At 35.2% G+C, this 27,303-nt stretch overlaps 1 protein-coding gene across 2 annotated transcripts in view; it reads right to left on the reverse strand.

The window, feature by feature from the left end:
- Il6st (interleukin 6 cytokine family signal transducer) overlaps nucleotides 1-27,303 on the reverse strand; it is a 106,005-nt gene that overhangs the window by 23,300 nt on the left and 55,402 nt on the right. Inside the window, exons 1-5 of one of the 2 annotated variants that reach the window (XM_046456260.2) lie at nucleotides 22,787-23,016; nucleotides 11,245-11,333; nucleotides 5,949-6,027; nucleotides 2,713-3,018; nucleotides 1,405-1,525 (exon numbers count right to left, since the gene is read on the reverse strand). In XM_046456260.2, the coding sequence (XP_046312216.1) occupies nucleotides 1,405-1,525; nucleotides 2,713-3,018; nucleotides 5,949-6,012 (491 nt within the window). In that variant the 5' untranslated portion in view covers nucleotides 6,013-6,027; nucleotides 11,245-11,333; nucleotides 22,787-23,016. Of the gene's footprint in view, nucleotides 1-1,404; nucleotides 1,526-2,712; nucleotides 3,019-5,948; nucleotides 6,028-11,244; nucleotides 11,334-22,786; nucleotides 23,017-27,303 lie in introns of those variants that run through there. The other variant, XM_058583127.1, reaches the window with a different exon arrangement.

Raw genomic sequence — 27,303 nt, forward strand, 5'->3', positions numbered from 1 at the left:
TTGAAATGTGTTAACAAAAAGAGACGGATTAATAGATGAAGAGAAGGAGGCATAGATAAATAGATAAGGCAAATACAGAAAAATGTTAATTATAGAATCTAGATGATTTTTCAAACTTTTTTATGGTTAAACAAATAATTTAATCATGTATATACTAAAATGTTTAATAATAAAAACTACTAATGGCCTATACTTTGAAATGTATTAACAAAAAAATACGAATTGACAGATCTATATATCTATCAATCAAATAGAAGGATGTATATAGATAAATAGATGTGTAATAAAGCAGATACAAAAAATGTTAATTGATAATGGGTATATATGAGTATTCACTATAAAATTCTTTCAACTTTTTTATGTTTGAAACAAGCCAACAAGGAGTTTTTCTTTCATTTAAAAATTTTCTTTTGGTGCTAGGGATTGAACCCAGGGTTTTACACACTGAGCTATAAATCCTCAGTCCTTTTTTAATTTTGAGACAGGGTATCACTAGGTTGCCCAGGCTGGCCTCAAACTTAAGGATCCTTCTGTTTTAGCCTCCTGAATAGCTGGAATTACAGGCACAAGCAACCACACCCTAATGGTGAACTTTAAAAAGAATGAATAAGGCTGATAACACCTGAAATCAATGCTCAATTCTAATATCAGATAAAAATTTCAATAAAACACTATGAAGTGGTTCTTCATGGAAGTATATCACTCCTATGAAATAGTTTCTGGGGAAAAAATAATCAAACCCAAATTTGATTAAATCTGTAGCTCTTGGCACTTTTTAGTGAGGAGAGAATATGTTCAATGAGGTATAATAGTTTTCTTAATAACTGAATTATAAGGAAAAAAAATCGAGAAGCAGATAGAACCTATGGTTAAGAGAGACAAATATCAATTTGCAATGTATACAGCTTATTTGGATCTCAATTGAAACAAATATAAAACAGACACACACACACAAACACACATATATACACATACACATATACATTCCATGAGATAGCTGAGGTAATTAATACTAATTAAAAAACTGAGCATTTAAAGTACTTTAAATTATTTTGGTATAACAATGGTATGTGGTTATGTTTTTTAAAAGGCCTTGTCTTTTAGAGCTATGTACTGAAATATTTATGAATGGAATATGTCTGATGTTTTCTTGGAAACAATATGGGGTAGAATACACATAAAGTAAGATTGGTCACGAGTGCTATCATTGTTGAAGTGGGGTGATGGGTGCACATGGGGATTTATTATAAAATTCTTTCTACTTTCATATATATTTGAGATATTCCAAAATAAAGTTATACTGTTTAAAATTTTGGATTCAATATTACTGCTTGATAAAATAAAACTTCCAGTAATAATGTCTAATTAATACATCCAACATAGGACAAACTTAAAATAAATTACCATTCAGATTTTAAAGTGAAGTTTGTTTCCAAGTATGTTTCCCTTCCAGGATCCCACTGACACATCATTTTTCTTCCTTCATTCACAATGCAATTCAAGTTTTTAGGTTTTTCTGGGGGAACTAAAAGGAAATGATCATTTAAAAAAATTTTATATCCACAAACATTGTCCAATTTATATACCCCCTTAGATAGAAAAACAAACCCAAGACAAAATTGTGGACATAATGAAAGACTGGTGACTAAAAAGTTAAGTTCTTTCTATTAAAACTCAATTTTATAGGTAGTAATACATATTTTATATCATAGCTGTCATTAACTAGTTTGTTTCACATTAATTTTCTACATAAAAATCAACTTTCATGGGCTAGGGATATAGCTCAGTTGGTAGAGTGCCTCACATGCACAAGTTCCTGGGTTCAAACCTTAGTACTACCAAAAAAAAAAAAATTATATATATATATATATATATATATATATATATACTTTCATTAATAACTGGATTAAAAAATCAATAATAACAGGCAATTAAGTAGAAGCAAAATAATTCATTTATATTTCTGTTCTTACTATTTTCTCAAACTCTATTGGAAGAAAAACAAATGCTGAAATTTTAATGGTTGGAATGATCTGCAAATTTGGTAACCTGCTTTTGGACCATAGTTAACATTCTTTTCTTTTGTAAGATGGGTTGAAGCCAGGGGCATATAACCACTGAGTCACATCCCCAGCCCTTTTTAAAAAATATTTTATTTTAGAAACAGGATCTCGCTGAATTGCTTAGGGCCTAGCTACCACAGCCTCCAGAGCCACTGAGATTACAGGAATGTGCCACCACGCCCAGCATAGCTTACATTCTTTACTATGTGTATTAAGAATTGTAAAGCAAAAAAAAAAGAAGGGCTTTCTCCAGTATTTGTTTACTACCTTCAGGGAGCTGCTTTACATATGCATTTTCACAGCAATTAAAGAATACTGGAAGTTACTATGAATATATTCACAGACTTCAAAATCACCAATAACTATTTTTGGGGGGTCAGGGTCTCAAGCCAAAATATTTTTCTAGAAAACTGGAAAAATGCTTGACTTTCATGAAACAAGAGAAAATCTCTGTTATTCTTTAGGATATCTGAATATTAATGAAATGTAGGTCCTACTTCTATGCTTATTTTTTTAAGTATGTCCAAAAGTCACTGAGCCCACAAGTTACCCCATTTCATAAATTTAATTCTAAAGGACAACACTAAAACTGTAGTTTAATAGTCATGACAAAATCAGAAATATGACAAAAACAAAAAACAAAACTTACATCCTGAAAGAACTGTAATTCCATAAACATTCTGCTCAATTTGTCCAAATGTAAGAATGTTGCAAGTAAGCTGAAGATTTGGTGAAACTACATTTGTAAAGGTAACACTGGCTGCTGTTCTGTTTATGATGGTATATTGTTCCTTAGGAACAGTTAGATGGTTTGTTTTCCAGATAATGTAATTAGCATTTACATGAAAATAATCCATACATTTTTCCTTTAGCACACAAACTGCAGTGAAATTAGAGCCACGTTCTATTATTGGAGATTCAGGGTTGATGTGACCACAGGGATCCAGAAGTTCACCTGAAAGAAGGAACAAAATTTTTTAAAACATAAAAATAAACTGGGCAAAAGATGTAGTTCACTGGTAGAATGCTTTCCTAGCATGTTTAAGGGCATAGGTTTGGTCCCCAGAACTGTTAAAAAAAAAAAAGAAAGAAAGAAAGAAAAAAGTTTTTCTGGTACAAAATGGTTTCTGGCTGGTGTCACTCAATGTGATTTCTTGAATTTTCACTAAAATATTCCCTAAAAAAAAGAAACACAACTAAAAATGTGGTCTGAATTTAATGCCTAAAGTTGTAAAGAAATACACAAATTAACAAACCGGATTAAGAAAATCTATACATGCTTCAGCTCATATTATAATATCCGAGCTTTTTCTGACTGACTGCAGCTTGACTCATATTTGTCCACCATCTGTCCTGTTCCTTGATTTGAACAGATCTTAATTAATTCTGCCTATCTCCAGAAGATAGGCAATGGTAGTCTCCTTTCTCCAGTTCTGAATGCTGCTGGGAGAAAGAGTGGTATAGATGGGGTACAGAAAGACAGAAACACATTATCCATGTAGCAAAATGTGGTCAAAAAAAGGAAATAGTAAGGGGGCAACAAAAACAGAATAGAACTAGATGACCAAATATATTAGTTTTAACAATAAATGTAGGGAATAGAATTTCCTATTTCTTTAAGGAATTCTTATTAGTCTTAATAAATGTATTAGTTATATTTAATGTAAATGTATTAGAAATTACATTTATTTACATGTGTTAGAAATGTATTAGTTTTAAATGCATGGGATAAGATTTCCTAATAAAAAACAAAAAATTAGATTGGGTCAAAAAATAAAATGTGCCAGCTATGGCAGCACACACCTGTTATCTCAACTACTTGAAAGGCTAAAGCAGGGATTGCAAGTTTGAAGTCAGCCTAGGCAACTTAGTGAGATCTGTGTCAATAAAAATAAAAATAAAATAAAATAAAATAAAAGGGCTGGGGATATAGCTTAGTGGTAAAGCACTTGCCTACCATGCATGAGGCCCTGGGTTCAATCCCTAGTGTCAAGAGAAAAAAAAAAAAAAAAAAAAAAACCAACTAAAAATTCTGCTGAAAGATTAGAATAGGCTAAAACTAATGAACCAAATTTGCAATGGAGAAAGTATCTATTTAGGTTTTTTCCTCCTTTCTTCTTTTTCTTAAAACAGTGCTGGGGATCAAACTTAGGGCCTTATAACATACACAATTCATGTGAAAATAATCTGAGAATATTTGTTCATTACTAGCTTAACATGAAACATTGCTATATGACAGAGCCACTAGTCAGACCATGTCTACTTCAGGTACTTTTTAAAATAAAGTGTATTTTATTCAATCATTTTTATAATAATATACCATAACTATCCTTTTTATAATGCTTACTGTGAGCTGGGCACTAGCCTATCTTCACAACATACCTAGAGTTAAGGATCATTATTTTCTCTACCTTATAGACAAGAAAATTTGAGGCACAGATTAAATGAGTAGTCAAACTACTATATCTCTTAAGATGGAGAACTGGGGTGGTAACATGATGAGACACAGGTAACCAAGAAAAGAAGCAGGAGGGCAATGAGCATGTGCAGGATTAGAAGCCACATCCTAAAATAAATGATTAGGATAACTGGCTTAGTTTAGTTTGGGAAAGAGGGCCTAGAGACACAGAAAAGTGGTCCTTCAATAATAAAAAAGCTGAACTGTTGGGAGAGAAAACAGGTATATTCTAAATAAATAATTAATGGGGAAAATACAAAAAAGAAATTTGGGTTCAAGAATAAGAGAAGTTATGAACTGGGGATACAGCTCAGTTGGTAGAGTGCTTGCTTCACATGTACAAGGTCATGGGTTCAATCCCCAGCACCATCAAAACAACAACAAAAAAGAATCAGGAAGGTTAAATTGGATGTGATGGTGCTTGCCTGTAATCCTAGCTACTTGGGAGGCTGAGTCAGGAGGAACACAAATTCAAGGCCAACCTGAGCAACTTATTGAGTCCTGTCTCAAAAACTAAAAAGGGCTATGATGTAGCTCAGCAAGTGGTAAAGTAACACTGGGATCAATCCCCAATACTGCAAAACAAAAACCCAACAATAAGGAAAGTTAGCTGAGGGTATAGCTCAGTGATACAGTGCTTGCTTAGCATGTGCGAGACCCCGGGTTTAATCCTCAGCACCACCATCTTAAAAAAAAAAAAAAAAGGAAGGCCTTTCTAAGAAAGAAAGATTTTCCACCTAAACTTTCTGTCCCCAAAGAAGCTGTACTGATATGATTTGGAGAGGGACTGATTTCTGATTTAAAGCAAGCTTTCTTAAACTATCTTGATGAAAGATCAGTATTTCCTTTATTCAATCCATCACTGACTACACTTTTTGTTTGCTATGTTCACTAATCCTGTGCTGGGATGTCATGGCTACACCAAATTGTTACAAGAGTTTCTAAATGTGTGTTCTTTATTTCTGCATTTATCTCACTATGGACCAGTAATGACCAGTTCTCAGATGGGCATCAGGCTATGAACTATAATTTAAATAGTACTATTTCAGCTATCTCTTCATTATAGTAATACAACCACACTACTCAGAGACATTTTTGGCAATTAAAGAGTGAAGTGCTAAGATTTAACATATTTTTCTCTTTTTCTTTTAATATTTTCTTTTGCTCTCCCCACCTTATAGTTACTGTAAAACAACTAAATAACATTTATGATTACTGAATGAGAACTTACATAAAACAAATCATCAAGAATATTTTTTATTTATTTAAATCATTTTAAGGCAACATTATACACTCGATAACACTAGAAAGAATAAACACATAAGCATAATAATGTATTATTGAACATAAGCTTAATTATATAAGTATATAAAAACACATAAACCTAATTTGTGGAGATAGAATGTAGGGCATTTCATTAACCTTACCTATAGATTCAGTTGTGAGGAAAATAAGCAAAGCTTTCACTAGCCAAATCTGCAACGTCAACATCTTGCACAGATATTTCTGTAACACACACATTTAATATTATTTTTAATATTTTTTATATACACATAGTTTAAAACAATTTTTTTGTTTCCACTGTGTAATTGTTTTCTAACTGGTGGTAAAACTCTTATAAGAATGCAGAAAGCTAGTCTTCAAGATATGTTTCTTTATTTCTGCTTAAGTTATTACATAAAATGACTGAAAAACATAATTTATACTTTCAGCTTAAGAGACCAATCCTGTTTCTATATTTTATGAAGTTTAACACATCAGTAACTGAGATTAAGAACTTCAGAGACACAATTTCTTCAAGGCAAAACCCACTATTAGTAACCTTAAAAGACACTTAACAAGTGAAAAAAGAGTTTATAATTTATAACGTGACCAAAAATATTCCCTAATATATGAAAAATGGCTATAAATCACTAGAAAATTCTAACACCTACTAGAAAAACAAGGAAAAATATTTGAAAGGCAGTTTATAGGAAAGGAAATATAAGTAAACAAAATGTATGAAAAATACTTTCAAACTCACTGGAAATGAGGGATGAAAATTAAAAATACCCAGATAAGAATGAAAAATTAAGCAGCCACTTTATCAAGTTAAAAGCACACTCTAAGGCTTGAAATTTCTACTTCTAAGAATGTACCTAGAAAAATTAAAATACATGTCTACATGAAGACATAATTAAGTGTTCATAGCTTTATTCATAATTGTCTCAAACTGGAAGTAACCCAGAACAGTATTCAGCAATAAATGGGAATGCATTAGCAATACATGCAATAGTATGAATGAAGCTCAAAAGCATTATGCTGAATAAAAGAAGCCAGATACAAAAGGCTGTACTATATAATTCTATCTATAGTAAATTCTAGAAGTAGCAAAACTAAGGTGACAGGTGGCAGATCAGGGGTTTCCTGCATTGAAGTAGAGAAGGGACAAAATAAACTTTTTTGAGTGATAGAAATACTCTATGTCATGATTATGGTGATGGCTATAAGATGCTATACATTGGCCAAAATTCATTGAATTGTGTCAAGAACTGCAAAGGTTCTGAGGTGAGATTTTTACCTTATGTTTGAGCTAACAAGTTAGCCTGCCAGAGTTTCAGGGATACTAGCAAAAGATGAGACTTCTTAAGTCAGAGACATAAGACTTTATTACTCTTAACAACAGCAGTCATCAGAGTACTTTTTAAAGTGCAGTACTTTTTAATGTGCCAGATATTGGAGCCCCAATTCCCACAGGGTATTGTGAAGAGTCAGGTGGCACCTTACAGGAGAAAGACCAAGCTTAAGAAACTCAAATCTTTAAAAAATGAGCAGGAAACATGCTTGATATTTACTCTGGAGGGAGACATTATCTCTGTCTTCTAATGCTATAAGAAAACCTGCCCCCCCCCCCTTTGCAATACAGGGAGACACCAATTCTATCTTCCAATAAACTTGAAAAGATAGTTCAGAAAAAAAGGCAGTCAGGGCTTTTGCTTAGAAGACTGTAAAAATGCAAAAGACTCATGGGTTTCCTATCAAATTGTATACCAGGAATTGGTAAATTTTGCTATTTATAAATTAGACCTCAATTATAACCAAACAAAAGCTACACAAACAAGATTTAGAGCCAAATGAAACCAATGCTGAATTCTTTCAAAGATATATAGAACATTCCCTATCAGTAAAGATTGGGGGTCTAGCCTCAATAGCAAAGCATATGCTTAGTATGCCTGTAGGCTCTGGGTTCAATCCCTACCACCAAAAAGAACAAGAAAAAAAAAAAAAAAGATACATTGTGGTATATTTTTTCAAGTAACTGAGTAATGACAATAACAAAGAATTATTTGCAAGTACACACGGCACCTATAAATCTCACGTATAATACAGAATGAAACAGACCAGACATTTGAAAAGGTACACCCCACATGATTTCCCTTATATTAAGTTCAAAACAAGCAAAATTTAACTTTTGGTGATAGAGGTCAAAGAGCAGCTATTTTTATGTAGGGAAAAGGACAAAAGGGAACATTCTAGGTGTGGGGCAGGTTCTGTATTTTGACCTGGGCAATGTTAAGAACTCATTGGGTTGTATGCTCATGAGGTCTGGACTTTACTACATATGAAAGTAAACAAAAACAAACCAAAAACGATCTCTATACCATTCTTACCTATATAATATTGACAAAAACATAAATTCCAGAAAGTTATCAACATTGTTGTGAGACTAAAAAATAAAGGCCTCATTAGACACTTGCAGGTTACAGCACAAATTAATTTAGATCCTTAATAAATCGTACACTTAAAACTAAATATTTATTGTTTGTAAACTAGATCTTAATTAAAAACAAAGATGGCTGTACCCAGATAAGGTGCATAGCCATATAAAGCATACTGCAATATCAGTTAAAAATTAATACATATACATTTGAGTCTAATGATTTTACTTCTAGTTATTTTATCTTTCAGATATGAGTAAAACAACACATGTATAAGGTTATTCACTGCAGTACTCTTTTCAACAGTAAAGGGTTGAAATAACCTAAAATTTTTTGATAGGCCACTAAATTATGGTATGCCTAAACACTGTATACATGTAGTCATTAAAAAAAAAAAAATTCTAGGCAGGGCACAGTTGTGTGTGCCTGTAATTCCAGCTACTTGGAAGGCTGAGGCCTTAAGCAACTTAGTAAGAACCTGTCTTAAAAAAAAAAATACAAAAAAGGGCTGAGAATATAGTTCACTGGTAAAATACCCCTGGGTTCAATCCCCATTAGTACCCTCCAAAATCCTGTGTTATAGATACATAACATAATCTAAAGTATATTATTAAGGCACAGAATGAATATCTGCTATTGTCTGTCGGTAAACAAAATTAAAAAGAAAACAAAATATGCTAATTTCATTATTTATGAATAAAATATTTCTAGAAGGGATAAAAATTTAATGTTGGCTGTGACGGGGTGCTTGAGAAACTGGGGTGGGAGGGAAACTCTCTACTATACTTTCTTTGGAATTTTTCAATGATGCACCAATTTTACTTTAGTACTTATACAAAAATACAGTTTGGGCTGGGAATGTAGCTTAGTGGCAGAGTACTTGCGTAGCATGTGCAAGGCCTTACTTTCAAGTTATGAAACATACAATTTAAATAAAAAAGAATGTGTAAACTTTTTTTCCTAAGTAAAACTATGGACTTTTTGATTGGTGCTTCAAAGTATTACACTTAGAGCACTCACCTAGCACTCGTAAGGCCCTGGGTTGGATCCTCAGCACCATATAAAAATAAATAAAGGTATTGTGTACAACTACAACTAAAAAAATATTTTTAAAAATTATAGTTCTAACTTGACTATATATTTCCTAACCATGTAAATCACTTTGTACAAAACAGATAATGAACTGTTTAGACCACATTAGGAGAGGTATAAAAGAATTAAGTTGCAGAGGCCATTTTCTTCCACCTGTTTCTTCCCTTACTCCCCAACTTAAATAGTCTAACTTAGGAATGGGGACACAGTTCAGTGGCAGACCACATGTCAACATGTGCAAGGCCCTGAAATTGATTCCATGCAAGGTTAAAAAAAAAAAAAAGGTGGTGGGGGGAGCACTTTCAATAGCCCCATACTAGAAAATTCTACCACAATGTTTAACTGCTCATGAAAACAGAAAACAAAGAAAATATGTGTGGTAATGTGAACCTGACCACTCATTCCACCAAATACCTCGGCTAACATTGTAAAGATTTCTCTACAGTTCTGGAAAACTGTCCATCTTTCTATTGATGTACCATATTCTTATAATAAAATTCAAAACAAAATATTTATGATTATAGTGTAAACATTTATGATTACTTCAAAGCACTCATTTAACTGAGCAGTGCGTGAGACACAAGTAAAAGGACACAAGCAAAGAGGGGATTCATATTCGCAGTTATAGCACAAAGTACCGTTTCCTAATTTTAAAGATTATTATTGAGATGTGAGAGGGAACATCTATTAAAGCACTTGATTTCATATATAATTCTAAGAGATGGAGATAACAGCAGCACTTTATAAAATATATGCAATACAGTTAACTTTATTTGGGAGTTCATCTTGTTTTAAAATTCACAGAACTAACAATATTCTGCTTATTTTTCCCTTTCATTTTATTGACAGTAAACACTCAATTTAAAATTCTATTAGTAGTACTACCCTCTCCTCACTTCCTGTATAATTTTCTATGCATATATTGCAACAATCCTGAATACATTTATTTTCCTTATAATCTGCGAATCTATAAAGCCAAATCATGACTTGTAGACAAAGCAAAGAAATGAGTGATTCTTCTATGACAGTAGTTCTTCAACCATGGTAGTTCAACCTAACAGTGTTAAAAGTAGCTATGAAATATATCATAAGTAATTTGCTACTATTAATGTTAAAGTAACAAAGTTTATGAATGACTTATTTAAAAAACTGGAATATGAGATAACTGTTACAGTTGTTTATTCTCATTTACTTTGATTTCCATGGATTTTCTTAGGTAGGAGGAAAAGTGTAGAGATACAATTGATGAATATTTAGTAGTTGTGACTCCTTATAAATTATTTTTATTGGCCATAATTGTGACTTTTGTTATTTTCTTTTTCTTAAAAATATAACTCAAGAACAAAGAAAAACCATGAAAAGATGCATCAGAATTACATTACACATGAGGAGGAATATCAATGTGAATTTTGTTACCATGGTAAAATTACTACTATAATTGTAGAATAGCACGTGAAGTATAATTATAAAATAAAAAGCAAAACCGTGCGTGAGGCACTGGGTTCGATTCTCAACACCACATAAAAATAAAAATAAATATATTGTGTCCACCTAAAACTGAAAAATAAATATTAAAAAAAAAAAGCAAAACCATGTATTGAGTATTAAGTTGAACAGGGATTAGGATGAGGAAAATTTCTGTTATCTTTTATAGTACATTGTTAATTTAAATAAATTTGCAAAATGCTGATCATATCTACATTAAATAATTAAACTAATTACTTAAAATGATCTACCCTCAGCTGTATTTCACTAGAACCAATTACGAGTTCATTAACACTTGGATACTATTTTACCTTACACAAAATACTTTCACATAAATTATTTTACTTGATTCTCTTACTATCCTAGGGAATCAGGTGGGTAGGAAAGAGATTATTTACTGGACTTTTGAAAAGAAAAGACAAAAGTTCAGATGAGACAAATTACTTACCCCAAATCACAAAATTAGTAAGTGAAGGAGCAGGAATTTGAAACTAAGTCTTCTGCCTCCAAATGTCATGTTCTTTCTTTTGGGTTTTGCTGTAAAGAGAGAACAGCCTTGTTCAGAAAGCCAACATATTGGTAACATTTATTATACATGTGCTTCTAAAATCCTTATCTGCTATTAGGTTTCCAGGTTTGCACAAAGTATCCCATTTTAGAGACCTTCTGAACTTCAGAATAAAACACTTGTGTAAGAATACTAAATAGCCTAGCTTTTTTTTTCCTTTTTTCCTTCCTTCCTTCCTTCCTTCCTTCCTTCCTTCCTTCCTTCCTTCCTTCCTCCCTCCCTTCCTTCCTTCCTTCCGCCAGAAACTATTGGGCTCAAGTGATCCTTCTGTCACAGTTTCAGAGAAATTGGGACCACATCAGCCCAGTAGTATGTTTAGATACACACTTGCAAACACTAAGGCTCACTTACACTTAATTCCAAATTCCTTAATATCTATGGAATACCACAGAAATGTGAAAGGGATGCTTTGCTGAATTCAACAAAAGCAGCAAGGCAGTGCTTTGACAGAATCCTAACTTTTTTGTCTTTTGATAGCACTAAATTAAAACTGCTGATTTTCCAACTGCCAACGTATTCTATGCCTGTAGACACAAATTCATTTTAAGGTTTGCTCAGTGCTAGGTTAAATTCTAGCATGAGTAGTGGTGGCTCCTTTTTTGAAATACAGTTAAGTTAAAACTTGGGCAAAGAATGGACTCCTCCATCATTGTTTAAAACACATTAGGTTAAATTCTAGCATGAGTAGTGGTGGCTCCTTTTTGAAATATAGTTAAGTTAAAACTTGGGCAAAGAATGGAATCCTCCATCATTGTGTAAAACACATTAAGCCTTTGATATAATTTAATAACACAAGAAACCATATTTATAATATTTTAAAAATTTTAAGTGAAAAGCAGAAAAATGCCAGGTGGAAATGCCCTGTAATTCTACCAAATAGCCTTGCAAAAATTTCTATGAATACATTATAACTTTATATTGCTTAAATATATACTTTTCTACTTTACAAAGATAGGATCACAAGTGATAAATATTCTATTACTTGCTTTTTTCACTTAACACTATATATTGCACATCTATATTAATACAAAGATTAATTCCTGCCAGGTGCAGTGGTACTTGCCTATAACCCCAGCAACTCATAAGATCAAGGCAGGAGGATCTACAAATTCAAGGCCAATCTTAGCAACTTAGGGAGACACTGCCTCAAAATAAAAATGAAAAGGACTGGGGATGTTACTCGGTGGTAGAGTACCCCTGGGTTCAATTCCCAGGTCTGGGGGAAAGAAAATTCTTATAGCCTTTGCTCAAATTCCCCCTAATATAGAGATCTTCCCTGATGACAATGTATTGCTTATTTTGGCTCTTTTCCTATTTTAGTCTCCATAAACTTAAGACCTACTATGCAGGATGGCAAATATTCTATGTAAAGGGTCAGATAATAAATTTTAGATTTAGTGTGCAACTAGGCAACTTTGCTACTGGAGTGCAAAATCAGTCATAGTTAATATGCAAACAATTAGGCACGGCTGTTTCCATATAACTTTATAGACTGCAAGCTGGGTTTGGTCCACAGGCCAGTTTACCAACCTCTGTTCTAGAATAACATATAATGTACTTATTTTGCTTAATGTCTGTTATGGGTTTAATCACATTCCCCTAAAGATATGTTGAAGTCCTAACTCCCAATACCTTAAAATGTGACCCATTTGGCAATAAAGCCATGGCAGATGTAATTAGTTAAGATGTCATACTGGAATAGGATGGGCTGTTAGTATGCCATGACTGCTGTCCTTTTAAGAAGAGAAAGACACACAGAAAAATGTCACGTGACAAAAAAGGCAGAGACTGGAATGATGCTGCTGCAAGCTAAGAAAGCTGTAACCAGAAGCTAGGAAGAGGTAAATGCTTCTTTCTAGACTCATGATTTCTATATTCTAGAACCTTGAGAGGATAAATTTCTGTTGCTTTAAGCCATCCAGATTGTGGTAGTTTGTTACAGTAGCCCTAGGAAATGAATACATTGTCTATATTACCAAAACTGAATGTAAGCATATAAGGTAGAAATTTTGTCTATTTTGTTCCCTGCTATATTCCTAGAATCTAGAATCATACTTAGCATAGAAAGCACTTGACATATATCAGATGAAGAAACACTTCCATTTTTGAATATGTATATTCAAAATTTACTGTAATTTAGCGCTGAGTCTTTGTAAGGACAGAGGGTTTAATTTTGGGGGAGGAAATACCAGGAGTGGAATTGCTAGGTCATTTGGTTAAGTGTGTATTCAGCTATATATTCTCTTTGGTGATATATCTGTTCAAATAGTCTGTCTATTTTTTAATTAGGTTTCTTGTTTTCTTATCACTAAATTTTGAAAGTTTTAAAAATATATTCTGAATGCAAGGCCTTTGTTAGAAAATTTATTTGCACATAATTTTTTCCCTGCGGTTTAGTCATCTTCTTAATATTGTTTTTTGAAGAGCAGAAGGTCTGATTTAATGAAGTCTATTTTAATGGACTCTGCTTTTAGTGTTGTATTTAAGAAATATTTTCTGAAAGTCACAAGGTTTTCTTTCTCTTGTTTTCTTCTCCAAGTTTTAGGTTTTATGTTTAGGTCTTTGAATCATTTGAATTAATGTTTATATAGGGCATGAAGCAGAAATCTAATTCATTTTGTAATATGAATAACCAATTACTTTAGCACCATTTTTTGAAAATGCTATTCCGTCTTAAGAGAACTGCCTTTTGCACCTTTGAAAAAAATTAGTTGTGTATATATATATATATATAGATTTATTTGTCAAATTTTTATGTAAAGGGATAGAAAGTAAATATTTTTGGCTTTGAGGGCCATGAGGTTTCTGCTGGAATTGCCAATCTACTGTTGTGACACAAAAGTAGCCAAGATAATAAATGGGGATTGCTGTGTTATTATACTTTATAAAAATAGGAGGTGAGCTGCAGTTTGCCAAATCCTGTTCTATTCCATTAATCTATTTGCTTATCTTTATGCAACTACTACACTGTCTTGATAATTATAGCTTTACAAGTCTTGAAATCAGTGTTTTGTGGGCACTTTAAAAAAAATCAGCTATCATGCCTTTCTTTATTCTTTTGCATTAAAGGTCTTTTTATACCTCAGGCTGTGTATAGGATTTATATGTTATCAGTTTGATTGAGCGACTGAGCAACCTTTTTGTGATGCCCCTTAGCATAGTTTTCATCATGTTTCTTACACTTGAAGTTTGTTGAGCTTTTTAGAGATGACATCTGGGGCTAATTATATTCCTTCTATTGAGGTAAGACTTTTTTGTATATCCTCCCTAATATCCCAGGAACCAATATGTTTTCTAACCTGGCTGGTCAGAACAGGTACTATTTCAGACTTTGTCAGGCCTTGTTACTTCTAATTCTTTTTTTTTTTTTTTTTTTCAGTTTTTTTCCCCTGGCCCTTCAGTAGTTTCTTTATATGCTCACATTGATCATTAATCAGCTGAATAGTTGAAAGGGACCTCTGAACCTTTCCGAAGTTCTCTGTAGTGTCCTCTTTTCTTTATTATTTTGTTCTATTGACTCTACTAGCCACTTTTGCCTCCCCAGATACATCCTTCAAATTAATAGTATCCAATAGTCTCAGTCTTGGGTTTCCTACCTGTGTCATAGCTTAAAATGTCTCAATGCAGTGAGCAAGGGCAACTGCAGGGTTCACCTCATTTGTTTCTCATCTCTCAAGATCACTGTCTTGGTTGGCCTGGTGACGTGTGCCTGTAATCCTAGATAATTTAGGTGGCTGAGGCAGGATTGCAAATTCAAAGCCAGTCCAAGTAACTCAGTGAGGCCCCTGGCAACTGAGACCCTGTCTCAAAAAATAAAAAGGGATGGGGGGCTGGGGTTGTAGCTCAGTGGTAGAGTACTTGCCTAGCACATGTGGGGCACTGGGTTCAATCCTCAGCATCTCATAAAAATAAATAAATAAACAAAAGTATTGTGTCAATTTACCACTAAAAATTTTAAAAAGTGTGGGGGGGCACACTGGGGATGTGGTTCAATGGTTAAGAGGCCCTGGGTTCAATTCCCAAAACCAAATAAATCAACATCATTATATTTCATCATCTGATGTTCAGTCTTTTTTAATATTTATATGTGTTTTTTGGTTGTTTCAGGTATAGGAGTAAATCCACTCCCTGTTATTCCATCTTGGTCAGAAATGTAAGTTGCACATACATTTGGATACCAAATAAATAAAAATTACATAACAAAAGTATTGTCAAAATTATTATGAACATTTGTGTGAAAAAGCCTGAATACATTTGAAAACAAAACCAAAATGTAAACACTAACAAGTACTTAGCTTAAAAATGTAAGCATATAAACCTATAGCAATGGTTTTCCATGCCATGGTTTTAGTTACCTATAGTCAATCAAGGTCTGAAAATATCAAATAGAAATTCCAGAAGTAAAAAATTCTTAAGTTTGAAATAACTTAATATAGTATATTATTATTATGTTCTACCTTATTATTAGTTATTGTTGTTGATTTCTTCTTGTGCCTAATATACATATTTTTTATACATGCATATTCATAAATATGCATGTATAAAAATATAACATTTATGGGTTTAGTAGTATTCATGGTTTCAGATGTCCTTGAAACATCTTGGATTATAGCCTCTGTAGACAGAAACAGACTACCATAGTTCAAAATGAAAAAGATATTAATGTTACTATATTAATAGATTAAAGAAGAAAAACAACACACCATTCTAACAGTTGCTTGAAAAGCATCTGGTAATATTCAATAACTGTTAACCTAAAATTTAAAAATAATAACAAAGCATCAGAAAACTAAGAACTTTTTGTCTCTTTTGAGACTATCATTTTAATAAATATGAGCAGGGAATCTGAACCAGATTGCCTGTGTTCTGATCTCAGACCCTCATCTTAGAAAAGTTATATAATATTCCTCACTTTTTTTTTTCCTTGTCTATAAAAATGGATATAACCAGAATCTACCTGGTTGATAGTAGATACTCAATAAAGGTAACAGCTACCAGTAGTACAGACCTTGCTGTTGCTGCTTTAAGTACTACTATAACAAACCTACAGTAAGCATTCATAGGTTTAAAGGAAAAATTGGAAGATTCCTATTAAAGTCAAGATTCAGACAAGATGATTTGAGTCACATTTATTCAACACTGATCTAGAAGGGGGAACCAAAAATAAATAAGATAAAATGTAAAAAGAAAAAAATTGTAGGTAAGATTGTCTATCAACAATGAGAAAATGATAAACTACTAGAATTATTGAGTTTAACTTAGTAGTTGAACAAAAGATTATCAAAAATTAGAGCTTCCCTATACATCAATAATAACCAATTAGAAATTATAATAGGAAAAAATCCTCATAAAAGCCCCCCAAACCATAATATTTAGAGAAAATATAATCGGAACTATGAAAGAACTTTATGGAGACAACTATAAAATCTTACTAAAAGGTGCATTAATAATGTCTAAGATCTTTATGTAAAAGGTGGGCATGCTAGGGATTTAGCTCAAGTGGTAGAGTGCTTGCCTGGCATTCATGAGGTTCTGGATTGGATCCCCAGTACCACTCTTTCTCTCTCACACATAAAAACTCAAATAATCAAATAAATAAATAAATATAGTAGCTATCAATTATTCACAAAATAATATATAAATGCAATACAATTTTAATCCAAATAGCAAAGGAGTTTTCTTAGGGAATTTTGCAAACCAACTTAAAATTTCATATAAAAAATTTTAAAATAGCCAAAAGCCAATTCGCCAAAAGTATAAAGAGAATATCTGCTGTACCATCATCCATTAAGACACACTGGTAGAATAATTAAAACATGACTAGTACAGGAGAATACACAATGAAATTAATGGCACAAAATAAAAGACCCAAGGACATATACAAATTTATAGGCTGGGCACAATGGTGTGCCTATTGTTCCAGATACTCAGAAGGCTGAGGCAGGAGGACAGTTTAGGCCAGGAGTTTGAGGCCAGTTTAGCCCAGGAGTTTGAGGCCAGTCTGGGCAACTTAATGAGATCACATCTCAAAAACAAGAACCAACCACATATACATACACAAAGGAGAAATTTAATATCTGAAATATTTAAAAAGGCATCTTATATTAATGGGCTAAAAAGGACTGACTATTCAATAAATATTACTGGGGCAACTGGTTCCACAAACAAAAACAATAACAAAGAGCCCTATTCCATCCGGTGCACACAACACTCCAGATTTATTACAGAACTAAGTACAAAAGCAAAATTATAAGTGTGCCAGAAGAGAATATGAAATGTATTAATGACCTCACAGTAGAGAAGGCCTTTTACAAATTATCTTTGACTATTTTATTAGCCAAATGAAGAGGTTTCAAGTGTACTTTGATAAGCATCCAGATTCTCAACATTGCTTAAGAAATAAAACATGACAAACTGGGTGTTGTGGCACATGCCTATAATCCCTGTGATTTGGGATGATGAAGCAGGAGAATCAAAAGTTTGAAGCCAGCCTGAGCAACTTAGCAAGAACTTATCTCAGAATAAAAAATTAAAAAAGGGCTGGGGATGTAGCTCAGTGGCAAAGTACTCCTTAGTTCTATCCCTAATACAACAAAAAATGAAAGAAAGAAATTATAAATGTAATTGGAGCCAAATAAATAATTCTTATAGTCAAGAAGTTCAAAGTTTAGAGTGAGAAAATTAGGTAAGAGTTTTCTAGACAGAGAAAATAGCAAACACATGAGCTATAAATCATTGATTCTAATTGTCAATTAAGATTAGCAATGGTAAAATCCCAGGACACCAGTCTACTGACCAGAGTTGTGCTATACAACATATAGCTCTGATGAGTTTACTTTAAACTAGGTGGTGGGATTGAGGGGGCACATATAAAACAGAACACCCAAATGAAAGAAATGCTACTCAGGAAGCAGGAGTATCCCAAATTCCAGGCCAGCCTGGGCAACTCAACAAGATTCTGTTTCAAAATAAAATTTAAAAAGGCATTGGGGATGTAGCTCAGTGGTAGAGTAGGGCCCTGCATTCAATCCCCAGTACTGCCAAAAACAAAAACAGAAAAAGACTGTGTGGAAGACACTGACATTAAACCCAATTCAGAAGTAACAATTAAGCCAATCTCCATTAGAGCAAAGGATGAAACTGATTAATAAAGAGAAAATGAAAATTTTGAGGCAAAACAATTTTGAATTTATTGTGCTAAAGGGAATGAAGTTCTGCTCTGGATATGTATACATGAAGCTTTAAAGCAAAAATTAAAACAAACAAAAAACACCCCAATAATCTACACAACAGTCATATTAACAAAGTTCTCTTATTCATGATCAATCAGATAACTTATTTCTTATTAAATTTCACTAAAATATACCATATAGCCTGGAGGAGGGGGAATCTATAGCCTTGTGACAACTGTTTCTGGTTCCTGTGTAACTAAATGATATAGTTGAGTCTTATCTCTTTTACTGAATTCTCTGGCTATGAATAATAAAGTATTTGGCAGCTACTTTTAAAATGCCAGTTTATTTGAATACATGTGACTCAACTATTACCTGAAAAATAAATAATTTTAAGAATTCTGGCTTGGATCTTTTTAAATTTCACCAGCATGTCATCATCTTGCATATTCTGCCTGACTCAAATCAATTTAAAAGGCCTAAAAACAGAACCTATATACATACATGTTCATGCACACACATATTGATACACACTTCTTTTTTTTTAAATTACAGGGACTTACATTTTGTCCCCACCTATAAACAACTCACCCTATTCAATTGCCTGAGTCAGTCTGTTCTCTTGTTTGCCCATTACACTTTAGCTTTTCTCAGTTACAAGTTTGATCCAGATTTCTTTCACAATATCTTTCCCACTCATCTTTTTATCCTCTACCACAACCAATTTAATTTGGTCACCTCATTACTTATAACAACCTTCCTACTTCTAGTCTCTTTCCTTCCTCCCATTCTGAACATTGTCAGTGGATGAATCTTTCTAAAACACTACCTCTAAGCTGTCATTCATTCTTAAAAGCTTTTTAAAGGGTGAACAATTATGCCAAATATTTTAGCTACTTTAAGTACCTGCTTTTTCCAGTTGATCTTTCCCAATATTCAAATCTCTGTTCTTAAAAAAAAAAAAAAAAGAAAAAAAAAAAAAGGCGGGGAGTGGTGCTGGGCAGGGGGGGACTGTAGTTCAGTGACAAGAGTTTGCTTACTATGTGGGAGGTCCTGGGTTCCATCCCCAGCACCTCAAAACAGATAAATAAAATCCTTTCTTTAGACTTCTCCCTCAAGTTACTTCACCACTACGCTTCCAGAGAGAACTGCAAGCAATCTAGCTTTTACTCCAATCATGCTGAAATTATTTTTGTAGTTTTCCAACTGCAAAACAAATATTGATGTTCCTCATTCTGTTTGGCCTCACATGTCATTCACAGTTTGGTCTTACCTTTCATTGTTCTCTCCTATCATCTCTAGATTCTGAGCTCAGGCCACAGCACTACTAGACTTCCTCTAACATACCTTTTTCTTTCAGTGTGTGTGCTTCTTCATATGTTATGCCCTGTCTCTACAATGCCTTCCTGACTCAGCTTTACTGTTTATAACTCAGATGGAACATCTCTTCTACGGAATTTCCCCCATTTTCACAAACGTCTTTGTTCCCAATGCACTTTTATATAGTTCCTTAAAAGAATTCATAACTTTGCACAATAATTATTTTACACATCTCGATATTTAACATCTTTCAAGTACTCACTAAACAACTAATAGTGGGTATTTATTTATTTATTTATCACTGTGCTGGGGATGGAACCCAAGGCCTTGCACATGCTAGGCCAGCTCTCTATATAAGTGGCTACATTTTCAGCCCAAGAGTAGGTTTAACAGACCTATGGTATGAACATATTATTCTACTCACTGTTACTCAAGTACCCCAAATGAAACAGCATATGTATGGTTAAGAGATTCTGAAGCCATGCTATCTAGATACAAATTTAGGATCTAACACTTATTAACTAGACAAGGTAATTAACCCTTCTGTGCCTGGCTTTCCTTTTGTGTATAAAAAGATCCACCTATGAGGTAGAGGTTATGATATTTAAATACTTTATTAGGAGTAAAATGCCTACAATAGATACCAGTAGGAAATAAGCATTAAATATGTATTGGCTATTGTAATTAATATACCTTAGTTATTTCTGACCCTTTTCACATGAATAATCAACATTCACCCTAACATTTAACTGCAATGCCAATGTAATAGTCCTCTATTACATTCTTTAGGTTCCCATTCTACATTACGTCCTCTGTTTTATATTATAAATGGGCTCCCACTATTTTTCCTTTTATCCAAATTTTACCCAGGTTTCAAGGCTGAACTCCAGCAGATTCTTTGTTCATTCCAATTCTTAATTGATCACTCTTTAACTTAAATATCTGTAACATTTTCCGTATCGCTCTATATTTAATTAAAACTGCTTTGCATCCATATAATTTTTCACATTGGTCACCCTAATTTTTTTAAACTCTTTGAAGGTCCTGATGACATATAGGCATCTTGTGAGTTCCTATAGCAGGTTGTAACTGATGAGTTTTGTTGCATAAAATAATAAAGCTCAACAGAAATCTCAACTCTGACTACATTGCCTTTGCAATAAAAGAAATGGAGAAACCTGTGAGAACATTCCATGCTTCCCTAGGAGCCCAGATGCAAATACCAGGGAATTCTGACTGCCATTAAAATGAGAAGCTCTGAAATAGCTTCTAGGGGAAAAAACATGGCTACCTCTATAGAGGAGCTCTGGTTTAACATTTAAGCTCCCCAACCAAATTGTAGCACTGAACTCTCTGTGAGAAATCTGTCAACACAAGATGTTTGTAGCAAAGGATTTGGAGCCACACAGATCTAGTTTACAGAGGGACCCTGAGCCTGTTTCCTTGTCTATCAAGTAGATAGTGTAACACCTACTTCACAGGTATATAATAATCAACATTCACCCAAACATTTAACTGAAATGCCAATTCTCTTAAGAAAAAAATTTAAATAAACTCAAAACACTGAAACTCATAAATAAAAATGAGAACATTTTGAGTTATATAAGAATATGCTTATTAGCTGGCAGCAATGTTTACAATGCTCTAAATTACCTATGAGAAACTTAAGTAATAGTATTATTAATACAGATATGAGATGAGATAATATTCTCCTACAAAATTTATCTTTGACACTTCTTCTTAGTAATTTTTTTCTTCCACTTGTGATTAAAAACAAATGTCCAAATTATGCCCCAAAAGAAATATTTGGAAAGCACAGCCTAACTTAGTCTCAAGTTGGTTTTGTAAATGTAGTACTCCAGTTTATAGTTCAAAAATATTTCCAAATGTGTATTAAAGTAAATTTAGGAAATCAAGATAATGGCGAACAGCTCATAAGATGATCTGAGTCAGTAATTTCAAATTAAGAGTTGTTCCAACTTGAAGCTGGCAGTCACACACAGTCTAAAGGGTTTGTTTACAGCATGGAACAAAACTAAACTAAATAATCTTTTAGAAGATCCATCCTGCCTTTCCAATAATAATTATTTTAAAGCAGATAGTTGCTGAAATACAGCTATACAACTACACAAATAAAACCGAAAGAAGTTCCCTTTTAAAGAAAAAAAGGAAAAAGTGGTAAGCTTTATTTCTAACTTTAGTAAAGACCTTATTTTAAACCTGACATTCTTTTTCAGTGTGAGGTTATGAATAAATGTTCAACCACAAGGAACAAAACCCTGCTACTTAGAAAAACCTTTAAATTTAGGGAAGAAAGGAAAAATTTAAAGATGGATTTGTTCTTTAGGATACAGCGGCATATGGGATTTGTCAGAACGATACATAGAAAAGATAAAAATAAATGTCAATAATATGTATAACTACTGTGAACTTACAACAATGTTGATTGTTACAATTTAAGGTTGAAAAGAAGGATCGGGGAGAGAAATCAAGCTCAGAGTAGGGATTAAAGGGTCAAGTACGGGGCTAAAGGCATTTTAGGGAACTGGAAAAACGTGGGATCTGATAACTAGAGGTGGGATCTGATAACTAGAGGTACGGTCACCAAGGGAGTTCTGGGCGGGAGCTTCGGAAGGGTGTGCCAGCCTGTGCGCCGAGTGTGTGCGTGATCGAGTTTAAGGTCTGTACCTAGGATTGAGACATCTAGGTGACAAAGTTGGGGAAGTACAATTCGGAGGTGGGAGCAGGGAGAGAGAGGAATGTGGGGATTTCCAGGCTGAGACTGACAAGTTCGGGACTCGCGCGCGTCGGGTCCGCCTCTCTCTCTCGCAAGGGAGGCCCTTCGAGTGCCAGGTCGCCGGTCCGCGCCGACGAAGCCCCTACCCTCCCGCCACACCACCCTTCCTTCACCCCGCCCCCGCCCTCCTCACCTCAGGCCGCAGCGCCTAGATCCTCAGCGTTTCCACCGCGCGCGTCCCCCTCGACGCCAGGCCCTGCCGGACCCGTCGGCCTGGCGGGCGCGGTGCTCAGCTCAGCTCAGCAGAGAGTCCAGAGGTCCTCCACAGCTCCGCGAGTCCTCTAGCTGCTCGCCGGAACCCGAGACCGCTCGCTGCTCCTTCCCAGCGGACGCGGCGCGCGGCCCTCCTCCCGCGCCAGGGCGCAGCGCTCCCCTAACCCCGCCTCGCGGCGCCCCCGCCGCGCCCCGCCCCGCACCCAGGGCCTTACGCTGATTGGCTCCCGAGAGTCTCAGCGCACCCCAGCATTGGCCCAGAGGCCGCCGACAGCGAGGAGGCGGGACTGCAGGCGACTGAGATTCCCGTAACGCGGCTCCCGGCATCCCGGATTCTGGTGGCTGTGCCTGTCTCTCCCAGACGAGATCGAAGGCGTCCCCCACCTCCCCTTTACGGGCGGAAAGAGCAGAATGTTCCATTTTCCCGTGGAATAACGGGGTCATGAACTGGAGGCGCGGTGCTGCCCGCGCCTCCCACCCTGCCGTCTCACCACGGTGCCTTCGGCCTCCCTTGGTGGCCTTTCCCGAGGGACTCAGAGCCGCGAGGGACTGCCTTGCTCCCTAGCGGACCGGGGAGGCGTGGGAGCGCCTTGGGGACTGTGAAGGGTTTGGTGGCAGTGACTGAACAGGAGATTGCCGCGGGTTGTGGTGGCGGCGTCTGTCCAAGTCTTGTAAACGAACCTTGCCACGGTATAGTTTTTTTTTTTTCTTTTTAAGTTAGTAAATGAGTTTGGGTATGATTAATCAGTGAATCCCAGAACTGGTAACCTGCCAAGAAATTAAGTGTTTTTTGCGGTTTGTTCCTCCCATTCTGTGATAAAAAGAAACACCGAGTAAAAACCAATTTCAATGAATTCACCCCTACTCCCTGACCCTGCTGCCTGGAAAATGAATCTAAAGGCTCACGCTGATACACATATTTTTTTCCAAAGCAAGATGAGAAGCTTAAAAGATAAGGGGTGTGTCTGTAAAGAAATACAACATCAGTATCTACCTTGGAAGAATGGCAGGCCATAGAAAGACAATAATGGTTTAATGAACAAATTACACCCCTGAATTAACAATTACTAAAGTTATTCATTATGCTGAGAATTCAGATGGAATTAAACATCAAATCATGATATCTTAGTTGCTGAATAAATAATTTTTAAAAAACAGTGACATGTATCTATTAAAGGAGTCTCAGGTAAACTTGAGAATGATACTGCAACTCAAGTACTAATCTCTTGCTGCTCCTTATAGTCTTATATCTAACCTGCAGAAGGAGTCCGGATTATATTCTAGCTTTGCCCTTTATAGGTGTGTTTATTCTACGATAAACTATAAAAATTTGGAAAATTTACAAAGAGCTAGCAAACATTTAGAGACAATATATAGTGATTAAGCTGTTATCAGACTGTCTAAATTTGAATCCTGGTGCTGCTGCTTCTTATCTCTGAGATTGGGCAAGAATTTTCAATTTCTTCATCTGCAAAATGAGGATAATGGTAACAAGCTAATAGGTTTGTTCAAAAAATAAACATGATTAAAATACATGAAGTGCCTGGCACATGGTAAGTGCTCAATAAATATCAGCTGTTATCATTTTTCTCTGCTTTCTGTGTTAATGCTTCCCAATATTTTTTTTTATCATGGCATATGTTGAAAATGATATTTCTCAGGGTTTGGGGTGGATAGAAGGGGATCAATACACAACCACACACTAGCCTACCTTGGTGCACTGGTTGGAAAAGTGAGGTTCTTTTGTGGGTTTTTAAAATATTGATTTAGCTTAGGCCCTGCTGCCAAGAAACTCACATTTTGTGTGGGTGGCTAAAGACCTAGGTTAAAATTACGAATCAATATTAAAGAGAATTTTCAGAACAACAAGACAGCAGGAAACATCTACTCTGCTGGACTTATATGACTTTGCAGACACCTCTATAAAGTATTGGCCCTGAAATGACTACCTTCAGATAAGAATTTATCATTAGAAAGCCCTGTTAAATGGAATGGAATAGAAGACACAGAGACAAACCACACAGATACAGTCATCTGATCCTTGACAAAGGTGCCAGAAACATAAACTGGAGAAAAGACAGCCTTTTACACCCATGGTACTGGGAAAACTGGTTATCTATATGTAGAAGAATGAGACTAGATCCCTGTCTCTCACCCTGCAAAAGTCAATTCAAAATGGATCAAATACTTAGGAATTAGAACAGAAATTTTCTAACAGCAAGAAGAAAACATAGGGTAAACACTCCAACATGTAGCCACAGGCAATGATTTCCTCAATAGGACCTCCTAAAGTTCAGGAAATAATACCAAGAATTAACAATTTTGATGGCATCAAATAGAACCAAGAATTAACAAATTGGATGGCATCACAGCAAAGGAAACAAGTGTGAAGAGAGAAACTACAGAATGGGAGAAAATCTTTGCTAGCAACTTTTCTGACAGAGGATAAATCCAGAATACATAAAGAGCTACACACACACACACACACACACACACACACACACACACACAGGTTGAGAGCCACAGCCAAAGGGGCTCCAGCAAACTTCCAGCTGCCAGCAAACTTCTAGCTGCCAGCTGATTGGCTCCTCTTTGGTGGTGCTCATTGGGCTGTTTCCCCGCCCTTTCAGACCACGGAGCTGCTCATTGGGGGACTTTTTTGGCTCCACCCACACAACCCAGCCAATCGGCCTCAAGGGGGGGGCTGGGGGTTGAGAGGCTTGGGGAAGCCGGTGGTGGCAGTTGGGCTCTGAGGGCATTCCTGAAGAGCTTGTGTGGTGTGACGTGTGTTCTAAAAATAAAGTTCATTTCTGCTTGATAAGTGGCTCCTGAATTGTGCCCAGCCAGACTGCGGCGCACACACACACACACACACACACACAGAGCCAATCAATAAGTGGGCAAATGAACTACAGATACATTTTAGAAGAAATAACAAATGGCCAACAAATATATGAAACAATGTTCAATATCTTTAGCAATTAGGTAAATGCAAATCAAAACTACCCTGAGATTTTATCTTTTTCCATTGAAATAACAGCCATCAAGAATACAAACTACACCAGGCAGGGTGGTGCATGCCTATAATCCCAGCAACTCAGGTGGCTGAGGCAGGAAGATTACAGGTTTGAAGCCAGGCTCAGCAACTTAGACCCTAACCAACTTAGTAAGACCCTGTCTCAAAATTTAAAAAAGGCTGGGGATGTAGCTCAATGGTAAAGTGCTCTTGGGTTCAATACCTAGTACAATAAAATAAAATATCCAAACAACAAAATCTGAAGACGATGTGTGGGAAAAGAAACACATAGTTGGAGGGGATGTAGATTAGTATAACCACTATGGAAATCATATGAAGTTTATTCAAAGACTAGGAATGGAACTACCATATGACCCAACTATACCAGTATTTGGTATTTATTCTAAAGAATTAAAGTCAGCATACTAAAAGCATACCTATGTTTATAGCAGCACAATTCACAATAGCCAGTTAAGGAAACTAGCCTAGGTGTTCATCAGTAGATGAAATGGATAAAGAAAATGTGGTAGATATACATTATGGAGTTTTGTTCAGCAATAAAAGAAAAATGAAATTATGTCATTTGCTGGTAAATGGATGGAACTATAGAACATCATGCTAAGTGACATAAGCCAAACTCATGAAGTCTAAGGTCAGATGTTTTCTCTCATGTGAAAGCTAGAAAGGAAAAAAATGTGTAAGTGTGTATGTTTATGTGTGTTTTGAGGTTGGGGGATCTCATGAAAATAGAAGTGAGACCAGTAGAGAAGATGAAAGGGATGGGGGCAGGAAGGGAAAAGGGTATGAAATTGATCAAATAATGCTGTTATAATGTACACATATGGATATGTAATAATTTCACTGTTGTGTATAATTAGAATGCACCAATAAGAAGAAAGAACAATAAAACACCCATCAAAAATTGCAATGTGCACCTTTTAAAAAATAGTTGTGGCATCTTGTTCATACCAAATATTGCTTTGATAATAATGGTTTTCCTGGTGGGGAGAGAGAGGAAAAAAGAAAGAAAGAAAACTCTATCAAAATGCAAAGGTAAATGTGAAAAAATGGCAGGTGGCAAGTTCTCCATTTCTGCCTGCCTTTCTATTTACCTAAACCTGGCCCTGAACAGGCATCCATCTACTTTCTTGTCTGGGCCTAGTTGTATTTCTGAAACTGTGTCATTCCTGGACCTAACCACATGTCTTGTGTCAATCTAATGATTTCAGCATCTATGATAATTAATCAGCTTCTTGACCTCACAATTTCTCATCCTTTTCTTTTCTAGCGCTCAACTTCACTGTATAGAAGCAACCAATAGATAGAGCCACACCTTCAACATAGTCATTGAATGAAATTACCTTCAGAAGTTTTGATTGTTTCCTTATTCGTATCCATAGCCACCTATCCCTCTGCCTCCC

This window comes from Marmota monax, unplaced genomic scaffold, assembly GCF_021218885.2.
Source record: "Marmota monax isolate L192 unplaced genomic scaffold, Marmota_monax_Labrador192_F-V1.1 WCK01_AAM20220418_F8-fsc00037, whole genome shotgun sequence".
Classification (NCBI taxonomy): Eukaryota; Metazoa; Chordata; class Mammalia; order Rodentia; family Sciuridae; genus Marmota; species Marmota monax.